This window comes from Pseudonaja textilis, chromosome 4, assembly GCF_049901715.1.
Source record: "Pseudonaja textilis isolate UNSWEBS1 chromosome 4, rPseTex1.2, whole genome shotgun sequence".
Lineage (NCBI taxonomy): Eukaryota > Metazoa > Chordata > Lepidosauria > Squamata > Elapidae > Pseudonaja > Pseudonaja textilis.
The window spans coordinates 76,613,655-76,626,486 of record NC_141993.1 but is presented as its reverse complement, the minus strand read 5'-3'; the positions used below and the strand labels follow the sequence as shown (position 1 = coordinate 76,626,486).

General features: G+C 38.8%; 1 protein-coding gene across 1 annotated transcript; it reads right to left on the bottom strand.

Moving 5' to 3' along the window:
- Positions 1 to 67: 67 nt before the first annotated feature.
- LRRIQ4 (leucine rich repeats and IQ motif containing 4) lies at positions 68 to 12,180 on the bottom strand. The gene is made up of 6 exons (XM_026705670.2): positions 12,080 to 12,180; positions 7,925 to 9,074; positions 4,617 to 4,790; positions 2,487 to 2,625; positions 2,192 to 2,388; positions 68 to 211 (listed from the first exon to the last, which is right to left on the bottom strand). Exons 1-6 carry the CDS (start codon positions 12,178 to 12,180, stop codon positions 68 to 70), a joined length of 1,905 nt encoding a protein of 634 aa, XP_026561455.2.
- Positions 12,181 to 12,832: the final 652 nt, after the last annotated feature.

The window sequence follows — 12,832 nt, the reverse complement described above, 5'->3', positions numbered from 1 at the left end:
CGTTTGTGTTTATTTCTCTTGTTTTCTTGCAGGCTTTCCAAAGGCCCTGTACAGCCCCAAGAAGTAATTATTTCTTCTTGTCTTTGGGTTTTTCTTTCTCCTTGCCTTTCTTCTCTTTTTTCTCTTTCTTGACTTTCTTCATCATTTTCAGGATCTCTGAATAGGCTCCAACCCCTTTGCGCACCATTAGGCCACGCCACCATGCCTGGACCTGTGGGAATGAGAGAATAATACCCCAAAGTGGTTAACAGTTCTTATGTTCCTTTGAAGATGCTGGGTGAGATATAGCATGCTCCTCCTTATTAAAAATGGGTTTATTCATTGATTTAGGCATAAAATATTACAGAGAATGCAATTCTTCTATTGTTTTTTCCACATGACTCAATATCCTGCCTCTTTATTTAAAGCCATGTCTCCTTTATATCATAAACCTGTACAATTTGCCTTTCTTTCAGCATTATTGCCCCTAATCCCACACTAATCAGGTTATACTTTTTATCTTGATCATAATTTCTGAGGATGTTGTGATGGTTTAATTATACTTTTTAGTAAGTATATTGAGTTTCTGGATTCTTGCTTTTTTATTTTAAAGAAGCTTATTACCAAACATTTTTAAAGTGTCATTTCTTACAAATAGCAAGAAATTACATCCATTCAGTTTTTCCAGTAAAAAGTTGCTGGCCCCTAGAGCATACTCATGGCTGCCTTTTTATACAAATATGATACAGAATTAGAATTATTTTTTATTGGCTAAGTGTGATTGGGCACACAAGGAATTTGTCTTGGTGCAAATGCTCTCAGTATACATAAAAATAAAGATACATTCATCAAAAGTCAACAATCATACGGTACAACATTTAATAATAGTCATAGGGTACAATAACAGGTAGTCCTGACTTACAACAATTCATTTTGTGACTGTTCAAAGTTACAGCGGCATTGAAAAAAGTGACTTATGACCATTTTTCACACTTATGATGATTGCAGCTTCCCCACATGATCAAAATTCAGGTATTCGGCAACTGATTCATATTTATGATGACTGCAATGCCCCAGGGACATGGGAACACCTTTTGTGACTTTCTGACAAGCAATATCAACGGGGGAGCCAAATTCGCTTAAACAACCATGTTACTAACTTAGCACCTACAGTGATTCACTTAACAACTGTGGCAAGAAAGGTCGTAAAAATGGGGCAAAATTCACTTAACAAATTTCTCACTTAGCAACAGAAATTTTGGGTTCTATTGTAGCCGTAGGTTGAGGCCTACTCTTAGTAGAATGATGTCAGCCTTGTGAGAAGGACATGTAGAAGTCGTAACTCTGTCTTTACTGAAAGGTTACATTAAGCAGAATCTTGCAAGTCTGAAAGTACATCTGTCCTCCCCCCTCACCTTTACAGTCCAAGGAAATAGGGAGGGTCCCTACTGAGAGGTTTGCCACGCCCCCATTCCTTTTGTGGACTCAGCTGCCTTTTGCAAGTAGTCTTCAACTTACGACTCAGTTGCTTAGTCTGTGTGATAGACATACCCAGGGGATCTGAATTCAACATTCCAACAGTCGCACGGCCCTGCCCCCAAACTGGTCACATGACCACACTTTGGATGCTTGGCAACCAGGCTGAATGTACAGCCGTTTACAGCATCCCACAGATACACTACTGCATTTTATGGAAGTTTTTCTGAAACCAGCATTTACTTCTGGTTTTCAGTAAAATCACACTCATAGCGAACCACTGGTTTGCTTAATGATCATGGACTCACTTAACAACCATAGTGAGCTACTTAATGTCCAATGCAAAAAAGGCTGTAAAATCAGATGTAACCGACCCACTTTATGACTGTCGCGTGTTATAACTGTGATGGGCAGACTCCATTAAGATCATAACCTGAGGACTACCTGCAATGAGTCATTGCTTTCTCTGCAGCTCCTATTTTATCAAATCATTCCCACATGCCATTACATATAATTATTTACACACAATCATGTTGTTACATACTTATGACTGCAATATGTAGTTTGATCATAAGAATTAAGGATCACAACATTTTTTCCCAGGAAAGACATTCTTGATCCAAATCATGTTGCTCCAACTGTTTAAGATATTAGGGGTGAACAACATACCATTTCATTTCATTTAACCTGTTCTCCTGTATGCTTTCTGACTGTCCTCCTTCTCCCAATGTCATACCTTTATGGTCGTTGCTCTTTTTCTTCTCCTATGTTGTAAATATTCCCATACAGCTGGCAAACCTTGACTGAATACCTCCACTGGTGGGGTCATCATAGGATTCCCTTCAAGCGATAGAACTTGCAATTTTTCTAGGCTGTCCAATTCCTCTGGGACTTGAAATAATTGGTTGTTATGGACCAATAGCTTCCGCAAACCTAAAGACAAACCAGGGGAAACAAATGAAATGGCATGATGAGCTAAGTTGGCTAAGCATGCCAAGAATTTTTTTTATGTATGTCTTTTTCATTTTTACCTTGTAGTTGGCATATGGAGTCAGGAAGTTCTATAAGAAAGTTGTTATGAACGTCAAGTATTTCCAGGTTATTCAATAATCTTATGCTTGATGGAAGATGCTCCAAGAAGTTGTTTTCGATGTACAGTTCTTTTAAATTCTAAGGGGGAAATGAACATGTCCATTTGGCCAGATGTGGCTACCGACTTGTCCAAATACTCAGGTAATCTTCAGAACAATGTAATGTGAAGCCACATATAATTTTAAATGAAAAAAGGCAAAACTGAATCTGCAGGCCCTTCCACATAACTGACTAATCACTCAAGATGTTTGTCTCCTCAATCCTTGTCATCTCTATTCTTTTGCCTCAAATGTATCTTAGAGTCTACCTGCTAAGCAACCTTTCAGGTAAAGTCAGCAATCCTTCCTAGAAAGCTAGTTGAAAAGTAGCACAATCAACTGGCATTCTGATGCCCGCCAGGTGGCTGCCTTGCTGTTTTGATCTTGCAGTGAAGAGATAAAACACAGGGATCAACTTATGGAATCACAATTTACAAACCTACGTTCAACTCAGTCAGGGAAGATAAGAAAACAACACCAATATATGGAGGGCCAGTTTGGTCCAGTGGTTAAGGCACCAGGCTAGAAAGTGGAAGACTATGAGTTCTAGTCCTGCCTTAATCATGAAAGCCATCTGGATCACTTTGGATTGGTCACTCTCTCAGCCCAACTCAATTCATAGAATTGTTGTTGTGAGGGAAATAGGAGGAAAGAGTATATCGAAAAAATAAATGCTGATATCTTGGTGCTTCAAAAAGGGGAATTCTAAGACTTTGATGACAGCAGAATTCCATCAATCAATATTTCCTGCCACTTCTCCAGAGTAAATGCAGAAGAAGGATCTTAGCAGCATTTTCTCTGTGGCAACATTTTGTGAGGACCTACAGGTAGTCCTCAACTTACAACCATTAGTTTAGTAACCATTCAAAGTTACAACGGCAGTGAAAAAAAGAGACAGTTGTTTTTCACACTTACGACCGTTAGAGCATCCCCATAGGTCACATAATCAAAATTTGGAAGTTTGGCACCTGGCATGCACTTAGAATACCTGCAGTGTCTTGGGGTCATCTGATCACCTTTTGTAATCTTCTGATAAACAATATCAATGAGGAATTGACTTAACAACTGTGTTACTAACTTAACAACTGAGGTGAGTTGCTTAACAACTGTGGCCAGAAAGGCCATAAAATGGGGCAAAATTCACTTAACAATTGAAATGTGTTTGAATATTAGTGGCTCAGGTTGGTAGTTGGCGGTTGGTGTGAGCTCCGAGCTTCGCAATTTGGTTGAAAATGTTTCATCACCATTCAAGGAGACATCATCAGTGTGTTTTGAATTGTGCTCATCTGTGAAAACAAACTCAAACAAGTGGCTTGTTTGATAGTTTGTTCTGACAGATGAGCACAATTCAAAACGCACTGACAATGTCTCCTCAAAGGGTGATGAAACGTTTCCAACCAAATTGGAACTCAAACCAACAGCCTCCCTTAACGGCTGTCTTGCTTAGCAATAGAAATGTTGGGCTCAGTTGTGGCCATAAGTGGGGGACTACCTGTACAGAATCCCCTGACTGATGCCAATCTCAGTTCTGCACAGCATTTGCAGCCAAAGCATCTTGTAACTTCATCAGAGTAGGCTTTGTTTAAAAAAAAAGAAAAATGCAGATCACTTTGAACAGTGAAAACCGGCTTACTGCTTAGCTTCAGTGACATCACCAGAATTTTCTCTTTTTGCAAAGAATGACTAATTAGTATGCATATGTGTCCGTTATTTTTTCTTATTAAAGCAATGAACAATAATCTGAGAAATGGGGAAATGGTGAACAAGTTGGATGAAAACTCTATACAATCTTGATCTTAACTAAAGGTCCAAGAGGCAATGAATTGGTGTTTCTCAAACTCAACAACTTTAAGACGTGTGGACTTCAACTCCCAGAATTCCCTAACCAATATGGCTGGGGAATTCTGAGAGTTGAGGCCCACATATCTTAAAATTGCTGAGATAGATAAACACCAATGAACAGTTTTCTAGGCCTGCTGTTTGCATTGCAAATGTCTTTACTTCAATTTATATGTTAGTACTTTTTCTTACCTGCAATTGGCTAATATTCTCTGGTAACTCTGTTAATTTGGTCCCTATATCTTGTCCCAGATAGAGTGTCTCTAGTGATGCAATGTGGAATATTTCCTCAGGAAACGAGACGAACCTGTTGCCGGTTAGTCCAAGGCTTTTTAGCTGATAAAGCTTATTTACAGCTGGAGGTATCTTGATGTTTTCAAAATATAGATTTGGGAAAATACATATTATTCAGTTTGTACATTTTAAATGGGTTCTAAAAGTTCTGTACATGAAGTAGTGTCATTGATTTCCAAGTACCCTTTTATATGCCAGTATCTTCTAAAACAAGGAAACCACCAAGGTATCTACAGGTGATTCACAAACACCAAGATTACAGCTGTGACCACATGACTATGGTCCCCCCCTCTTAACCTTCTTGAAACCCCAGGTGGCAGACATCCCTGGAAACAACAAACAGAGTTAAAGTATTCAAGATCTTGGAAAGTTATTCTTTTTCTCCTTTTTAAACTTCTCTTTCCCTCATCATCCTCAGTATGTAATGCCTGGTAAGTCTTCTGGCACCTTAAGAAAAAATATAACTACAGCTGAAATAATAATAATAATAATAATAATAATAATAATAATAATAATATCCTTTTAGAAGACCCCAGGGTATTTTATTCTGCCTGGAAATGTGAATCAAGTCACCAACCTCCAGAAGCGCTATTCTCTCCCCCCCTCTCTCCCTCCCTCCTGCTCCCTCTGTCTCCCTCTTCCCCCCTCCTCTTCCTTCTCTCACTCTCTTCATTCATTCATTCATTCATTTATTGAATGAAAATTGCAAATTTGGACAAGCAAAATGAAAAGAAATTAAAATATGATAGGGACAATGGATATGTTAGTGCACTTAGGAATTCCTTAAATACAGGGTGAGGTCCACAGAAGTTAAGTTAGAATTAAAAACTGAAAGTTAGTAGCTGAGACAACTGAATTGGAGTAAGATATTCCAGATCTTGACAACTCTGTTACAAAAACTGAATTTTTTATTTTAAGATAGTTTAAAGTGATTGTTCACACACATTGCATTATGATTGAAACTAAATAACTCATTTGCAGTAAAACAATACTTGTGCTGTCCAGCCAGTGTATGGGAATTGGATAGTTAGGTAGCAATTGTGAGCTGTTCCCTTAAGGGAATGCATTATGGTAAATGTAGTTAAGGTATCCTGGGAAATGTAGTCCATGTCACGTGACCACATCTGTAATCCTAATTGGTCACTAAACTGACCCTCGATGGGTTGGGGGAGTTTTCCTCACTCTTGGCTGAACTCATGGACTCGTGGTAACTGTTCTACTTCTATCGTTGCAAGATGGGAGAAAAAGGATAGGAGATAAACCATCTTTTTACCTACAAGACAGATATGCAAAGGATTGGTCATTAAAGAAGAACTTCATCACAAATGTGAGCTATGAGGATACCTGATGAACCAATAAAAGTACTTCGTTATGGATGTTTTGTGTTTATCTATCTGCATCTCTACAGTTTACAAATCTACCTCTGTACAGGATACAGAACAATACAATGTGAAATTTTATATGCAATATCTATATGTTGGGATCTCAACTCCCACAATTTTCAACTGACTGGCAGTCACAAGATTTGTTGCCCTAATACAAGGGTCCCCAACCCCTGGACCACAGCCAAATTCCAGTCTGTGACTTATTTCGATTTGGGCTGCGTGAGTGGCTGGCTGGAGAGCGTGAGCAGCAGGCCAGCAGGCACTCACATGTGGATGTGCCAACCCCCCACTCACACAAATTGAGCTGTGTGCGCACCGGCCTGCCGCTAACCTGGCCCAGTCCCCGTCTCACTCCCCCGGCTGGGCCGTCAAGCCACAAAGGTTGGGGACCACTGCTCTAGCATATCTGGAAGACATGAGAATGCTCTTGGGATGGCTTTCTAAAAACACATTTCATGTAGCTCCACCAGGGTGGTGTTGGAATGAAAATCCATCTAGTTCAGTTCCAAGCTGGGAGAAAGGCTCTGGAAATAAAATGGAGACTGGAGGCTGAGTGGAAAGAAGGTCCACTTATTGATGGACAGAACCACCAGGGTTTGTGGTTCTGGGGCAGCTGACCAAAATGGAGTTGAGAGTGGGTGGGTTTTATACCATTTTGGATCCCTGCAGATGGATTTTCCTTCCAACAGTGGCCTACCATAGTCTGAAGGAAACTGCAAGTTATGGTCCAAAGGGTTTGCAGCCATAAAGGCACAGTGAAAACTCCACCAATTTTGTGTGTCCCACATGAAACACAAAGAGATGGACATTTATGATTGCAACCTGTGGACACCCGTGCACCCCTGTAGACATCCCCACATTTATTGACTCAAATCTGCATATTTCCTCAGCCCTATGTGGGGAGAGGAAAAACCGAGCTAACAAGCAAATCTCAGCCACCCTGACTGCAATAAAAAGCAGACAGTTGCTTGGCTTACTGCTTTTCTTAAGCCTCTGGTGCATCACTTTTGTGTATCCTCTCATTATTTCTGACTGCACTTTTTAGTGCAAAATTTTGTAACAAAAGGTCTTTTAAAATTAAGGGGATAGAAAAGCACACATATTGCCAACTATTGTTATTATTTTACTTGCCAAGCAATATAAGTTCCCATGTTTTTAAAGATGAAAATGTTTGTGTATATGTTTATGTGTGTGGAATTGTTGGTTTAACTGAGTGGTCCTTATATTTTCTAAATGCTTATTTTGTATTTGACAATTTAAAGTTTGCGAAGTGCCCCTAGCAAGTAAGATTCTGCACTTTTACCTTTATACCAAAGATGGTATTCAGCAGGTTCTGACCAGTTCTGGAGAACCGGTAGCGGAAATTTTGAGTAGTTTGGACAACTGGCAAGTACCGCCTCTTACTTGCCCCGCCCCCATCTATTCTCTGCCTCCCAAGTCCCAGCTGATCCACTGGGTCTTCTTTTGTTGCCCTGCACAGGAGAATAGAGCTGGAAAGCAGGTTAGTGGGTTGGGGAGGGAATGGGTTTTTTGCAGTATCCTTCCTCTGCCACGCCCACCAAGGCATGTCACACCCACCAAGCCACGCCCACAGAACCTGTAGTAAAAAAAATTGAATCCCACCACTGCTTTAACATCTTTTATACTTTTAGGTACACCCCACAAAATATATCAGTGGTTTTCAATGATATAAATCTAGTAACAATCTACAAACATTGATCCTTTTAAAAAGTATTTAAGGATATTTTTAAGTGCATTTTAATTTACTAGGGGAGGTGATCTGGCTAGGAGAAGTAGGATAGAAATACGATGGATAAATACCTGACTTATCTGATTGTCGTCCAGGGACAATATCTCCAGGTTTTCCATTGCACAAATCTGTGCTGGAAATTCCTCCAAAAGATTTTGACTTAGATCTAAAATTATTATACTGGTTAGTTTTCCAAAAGAAGGGTGTAATGCTTTCAGGCCACAATTTTTCAGGTAAATCACAGTAAGGGATTTCCAATGCCGTAATGGACGTGGAAAACCAGCCAGGGCATTCCCTGATATGCTAAATTCCTTCATTTCTGTCAATTGCTTTAAACTTCGAGGGAGTTTGTGCAATTTATTTGTTGACAAATCAAGCACAGATAGCTTGTAACACTTGCTCAGTGAATCAGGCACCATTGTCAGCTTGTTACAGGCGAGATAAAACTGAGATAAATTCTGCAAGGATGAAATTTCATCCGGAATGAAACTCAGATTATTTTTCTCAAGATCTATAATTTCTAGATTATGCAGTTGACAAAGTTCCAAGGGAAAATGTTCAAATCTATTCTCCTTTAGATAGAGCTCTTGAAGTTTGGTAAAATTCACTATTTCCTTGGGAAGACATTTTAGATTGTTGTTAGAGAGTCCCAGCAACTTCAAGTGATGAAGATGTTTGCAGATTTCCAGGGGAAATGCATCCAGATTTAAATCATAGAATCGGAGATGAGTAAGGGACCGTATTTTACTGATGACTGTAAGTGAACTGTAAGGAAGTAGATTACTGCTCAGATCCAGACTTCGGAGAGATTTCAGTTCTCCCAGTTCCTCACATAGCTCTGATATCCTGTTCTGATTCAAATAAAGAACCCGTATATTCTTAAGATTACTTATTGCTCTTGAGATGCTACAAATTTCATTTCTTTCTAGATGTAGTTCCTCTAGGTCTTCGAGCTCAAATACTTGCCATGGGATGGTTTTCAATTTCCTGTTGGCTAAATCAATGAAAAAAATCCGGTCTGTGTTCTGCACTGGAACCAGAATTTCCTCTTTTGATTCTTTGTTTCCCACAACTTCATATATTATCCTTTCAACTTCGCTCAAATCCCCTTCCCCTGCTGTTGCCAGGGTCTCACTTTCTAGAATGGCAGGGAAAATTTCGGAGCGGACAGCAGATGCTTTTGCAATATAAGAGCTCTTGCAGGAACCAATCGGAATGTAACTGTTTTCCCAGAAGGAGAAAAAGAAATAGATTTTCAGCCATATCTTACAATACAGGTGGTCCTCAACTTACAACTATTTGTTTAACGGTTGTTCAATGTCACATTGGCACTAAAAAAATTACTAAGACCAATTCCCACATTTACAATGGTCGCAGCATCACATAATCAAAACTCGGGCACTTAGCCATCAGCATGAATTTATTGTGGTTGTTGCAGTATCCCAGGGTCACATCTCTCCTTCTACGACTTTTCCCAAGTGATTTTTGAAAAGCAAAGTCAAGGGTGTGTGGGGGGGGAGGGAATTAGTTAACTGATTTAGTTAACTGCAATGTTTTGCTTAAAGCCATGGCAAACAATTGTAAAATCAGACATGACTCCCTTAACTAACTGCCTTGCTTAGCAATGGAAATGCTTTCCAATTGTTGTCATAAATAACGGATTGTCTGTATCTAAAATGTTGTATTACTCCATTCTACAGGAAAGGTGTGATCTAAAATTAATGAAACCAGTGACCAGTGAAAGAGATTTTATAAAAAGATATTTGAACCACATTTTTAATATTTTATGTATTATAGAAAGAATGAGATGTGTAACGATTTTTTTACATATTTTGCCTAGTGGGGAACACATTTTCCCCCTTCCTTTACAACCACAAATTTAGGTTCAGCTACTCACAATAGAAGAAACTACTGCCTCCTATCTAAAAAGGAAAGTAACTTATTTCAGATACGTGGAGCAGGTTATGCTTTAAAACCTTCTGCAATGGGTATCTGCTTTGCTTTCAGTTGTAGCTTAATACCAAAACAAAGAATGTTGATTAAAGAATGAAGTTAAAATGTTAATGGTTTCTGGGTTTCTATGGTGGGAAGTAACATACTATAAGATGTTCAAAGGCAACTAAGCTTTCTTGTTGTTTTCCTTAAAAATGTTTCACTTCTCATCCAAGAAGCTTCTTCAGTTCTGGCTGAATATTGGGGAATGGATGGATTTATATTCTTAGAAGTCATCCGTTTGTTAGCACTCTTAGCTCTGTTCACACTGTCATTCAGGTGATCCTGAGGGAAGAGATAAAACCACAAGTATCCTCAACGACTCTCAGACTCTAAGAGAGCTAATGACCGACCTTCAGAATGCTAATACTGTAAAGCAGTGTTTCCCAACCTGAACAGTTTTAAGGTCTGTGGACTTTGAGTCCCAAAATTCCTCAGCCAGTATAGTAGAACCACAGTTTGAAGAAGCGGGGCGGGGGGCTCTAAGGAGAGGAAAAAAACATTCCAGCATGGAATTGATATGAGGGAGGACACATCTGAGATCAAACTATTAAGTCTATTTCTGCCATTTTCCACGAGTCAATCTGTCAGTCTTACAAGATTCTTATAAAGAGGTGTTTGACAATAAAGGAATGCTTTGGCCTATTCAAGAAGTTGTTTTGGTTATTTCACAAAATTTGGGGAATTCTGGGAATTGAAGTCCACAGATCTTAAAAGTTGCCAAGGTTGTTTCAAATTTTTAGAAAAGATAATTAGAAACACTAGCCCAGAGTTTTATTTGGCAACGCAGTTAGTTACACATGTGAGACCATACATAACTGGGCTGAATTGAGACAATAGTGTGACAAAATGACATTAAAAAAGGAAAACTCTTTTTTTTTCCTTTTCTGGAAATAGGAATGGAAATTATTTTTAAACCCTGCAAGTTTCCAGTTGCTTTCTGACACAACTGCCGGATTCTAGGACAGTTGCCTTTTTCAAATAAAGATTGAATCTGATTCGCTGATGTACCACTGATGTCATAAACTAATCTGTTAACAGTTGGCATTCATACTAAATAGACTGGCTCGGCAGAACTTATATTAAGGAGGTGGAAAAAGAAAAAAATGATCTCCTTAACCTCAACCCAACTAAGTTCCCCCATGGACAGTTCCATCACAGGGTCATCCTCAACTTCCAAGGTATCATCATAGAAAAATGGTGAAAATAAAGCTAGTAGATCAATAGAAGCTTTGCACATACTCAATTATTTAAACGTCGGCTTTCTTGAGCTGATATACAGAACCCAAACTTAAGAGCTAAACAATTCCTAAGGTAGCTTATAAAAGTACAATTGTCCTGAGAAATGGACAGGTAGGATTTATACTCCTTGCAGACAGATGGAGATTGGAGTATATACAAGGACTATAAATACAAGGAGTATAAATCTTTCCATTCCCCACCATTAAGCCAGAGCTGAAGAAGCTCCTTCAATGAGAAGCAAAATGTCTTCAAAGAAAAACCAGAAAGTCCAGTTGCCTCTTGAAAAAAGCACCTTTGGGACAACCATGACCTGGATGACTGAGAATCGCCATAGACATTATTTGACAGATAGCATTGGAAAATTGTTAGGAATTCCGTTTGCATAGGAGAAAAAAAAAATCTGATTTTCCTTCATTAATTTTACTCCGCTTCACCTTAGATTTCTACAACCATGTGACCTTGAGATGCACTGAGATTGCAATTCAAAAACAGGATTCGCAGCAGTGGCTTAGATGGATGGACAGGCTTTATATCAGTGCTGGATGATGGTCCTGATTCAAAGGGGAAAGGTGGTTTGAACCATATGTGGCCAAACATTGCGGTCATTGGCAATTCAAGAATCAATGTATTATCCTGTGCGAAGCCAGGAAAGGGTTCATCAAATTTAAGGAGGACAATTATTTCCTTTGATAATGTATGAAAGGTCCCTAGCAGGTCTGACCATCCAATACTGAGATATGACATTCTGACAAAGACGCAGGGCAGAATTTACATTTGATACATATTACCAGACTGGGTTGTGTCTCTCCTATTACCTCCTATCCGTGTATTAAAAAAAAAATTTTTTTCAACAAAAATCTGATTTCAATAAGCTGAGAGCATAAAGCAAGAGTTAAATTTGGACTTCCATCTCTATGGAAAGCCAACAAAATTACAGTTAGGTAAGGAATGGTTGGAAAGCATTAATAGCTACTGAAATCCAGAGTTCTTACTCTGTTGATCGGGCTTTCCTGTAGGCTGCTAGTTTAGACTGAGTCCCTTCTGAAAATCTGTTTGTAGTCAGAGTGATACTTCCCTCTGAAGCACTGCTCATGTTCATAAATTCTCGTTATTTATCTGTGGAAGTAGAACCAATAAAAAGCAGACAGTTGCTTGGCTTACTGCTTTTCTTAAGCCTTTGGTGCATCACTTTTGTGTACCCTCTAATTATTACAAAACAAAAAAGAAATCATGACATACATCAATGTGATTTTAACTGCTGTCACTGCAGTTTAGCCAATGGGAAATATGTATATATAAACAAAATGGGCAAGGAAAGTTATCCAGATGAGTGCTTGCTGATTTTCCAATAGATTATCTGTAAAAATTTCAAAATTTAAAATTATTCTGGCAATTGCCAGATTCTCTCAGCTTGTTTAAGACAAAATACTGCATACATATATGATAAGCACATTGTAGTAAAATTATGAAGCCATTACAAAAGAATTCCAACAACTGCTGTATATCAGATGCGGGCTCTGTTACACTATGATCAATGTTCAATTTTTATGCATTGCAAATTCCGTCTGTTCTTTGTTTTGATCTAGTACTAGTTGACTGATCTAGTAATAGGTGGCTTAGTTTTGTTCATGAGATGGTTCACAGAAAGTCTCTGGACTGCAGAAGCAGAGAATTCTTGACAAACGAACAAATAAATGTTTCTTCACAACTGTCAGAGAAGACCACAAAAACAAGGGTCTCTTGAC

Excerpts from the sequence above, each read along its gene's own strand:
- LRRIQ4 (XM_026705670.2), bottom strand. The coding sequence starts at position 12,180 with ATGAGCAGTGCTTCAGAGGGAAGTATCACTCTGACTACAAACAGATTT. Across the intron at positions 4,791-7,924 it reads ACGACAATCAGATAAGTCAG|ATACCTCCAGCTGTAAATAA; the intron begins GTATTTATCCAT and ends GAAAACATCAAG. Across the intron at positions 212-2,191 it reads AAAGAGCAACGACCATAAAG|GTCCAGGCATGGTGGCGTGG; the intron begins GTATGACATTGG and ends TCATTCCCACAG.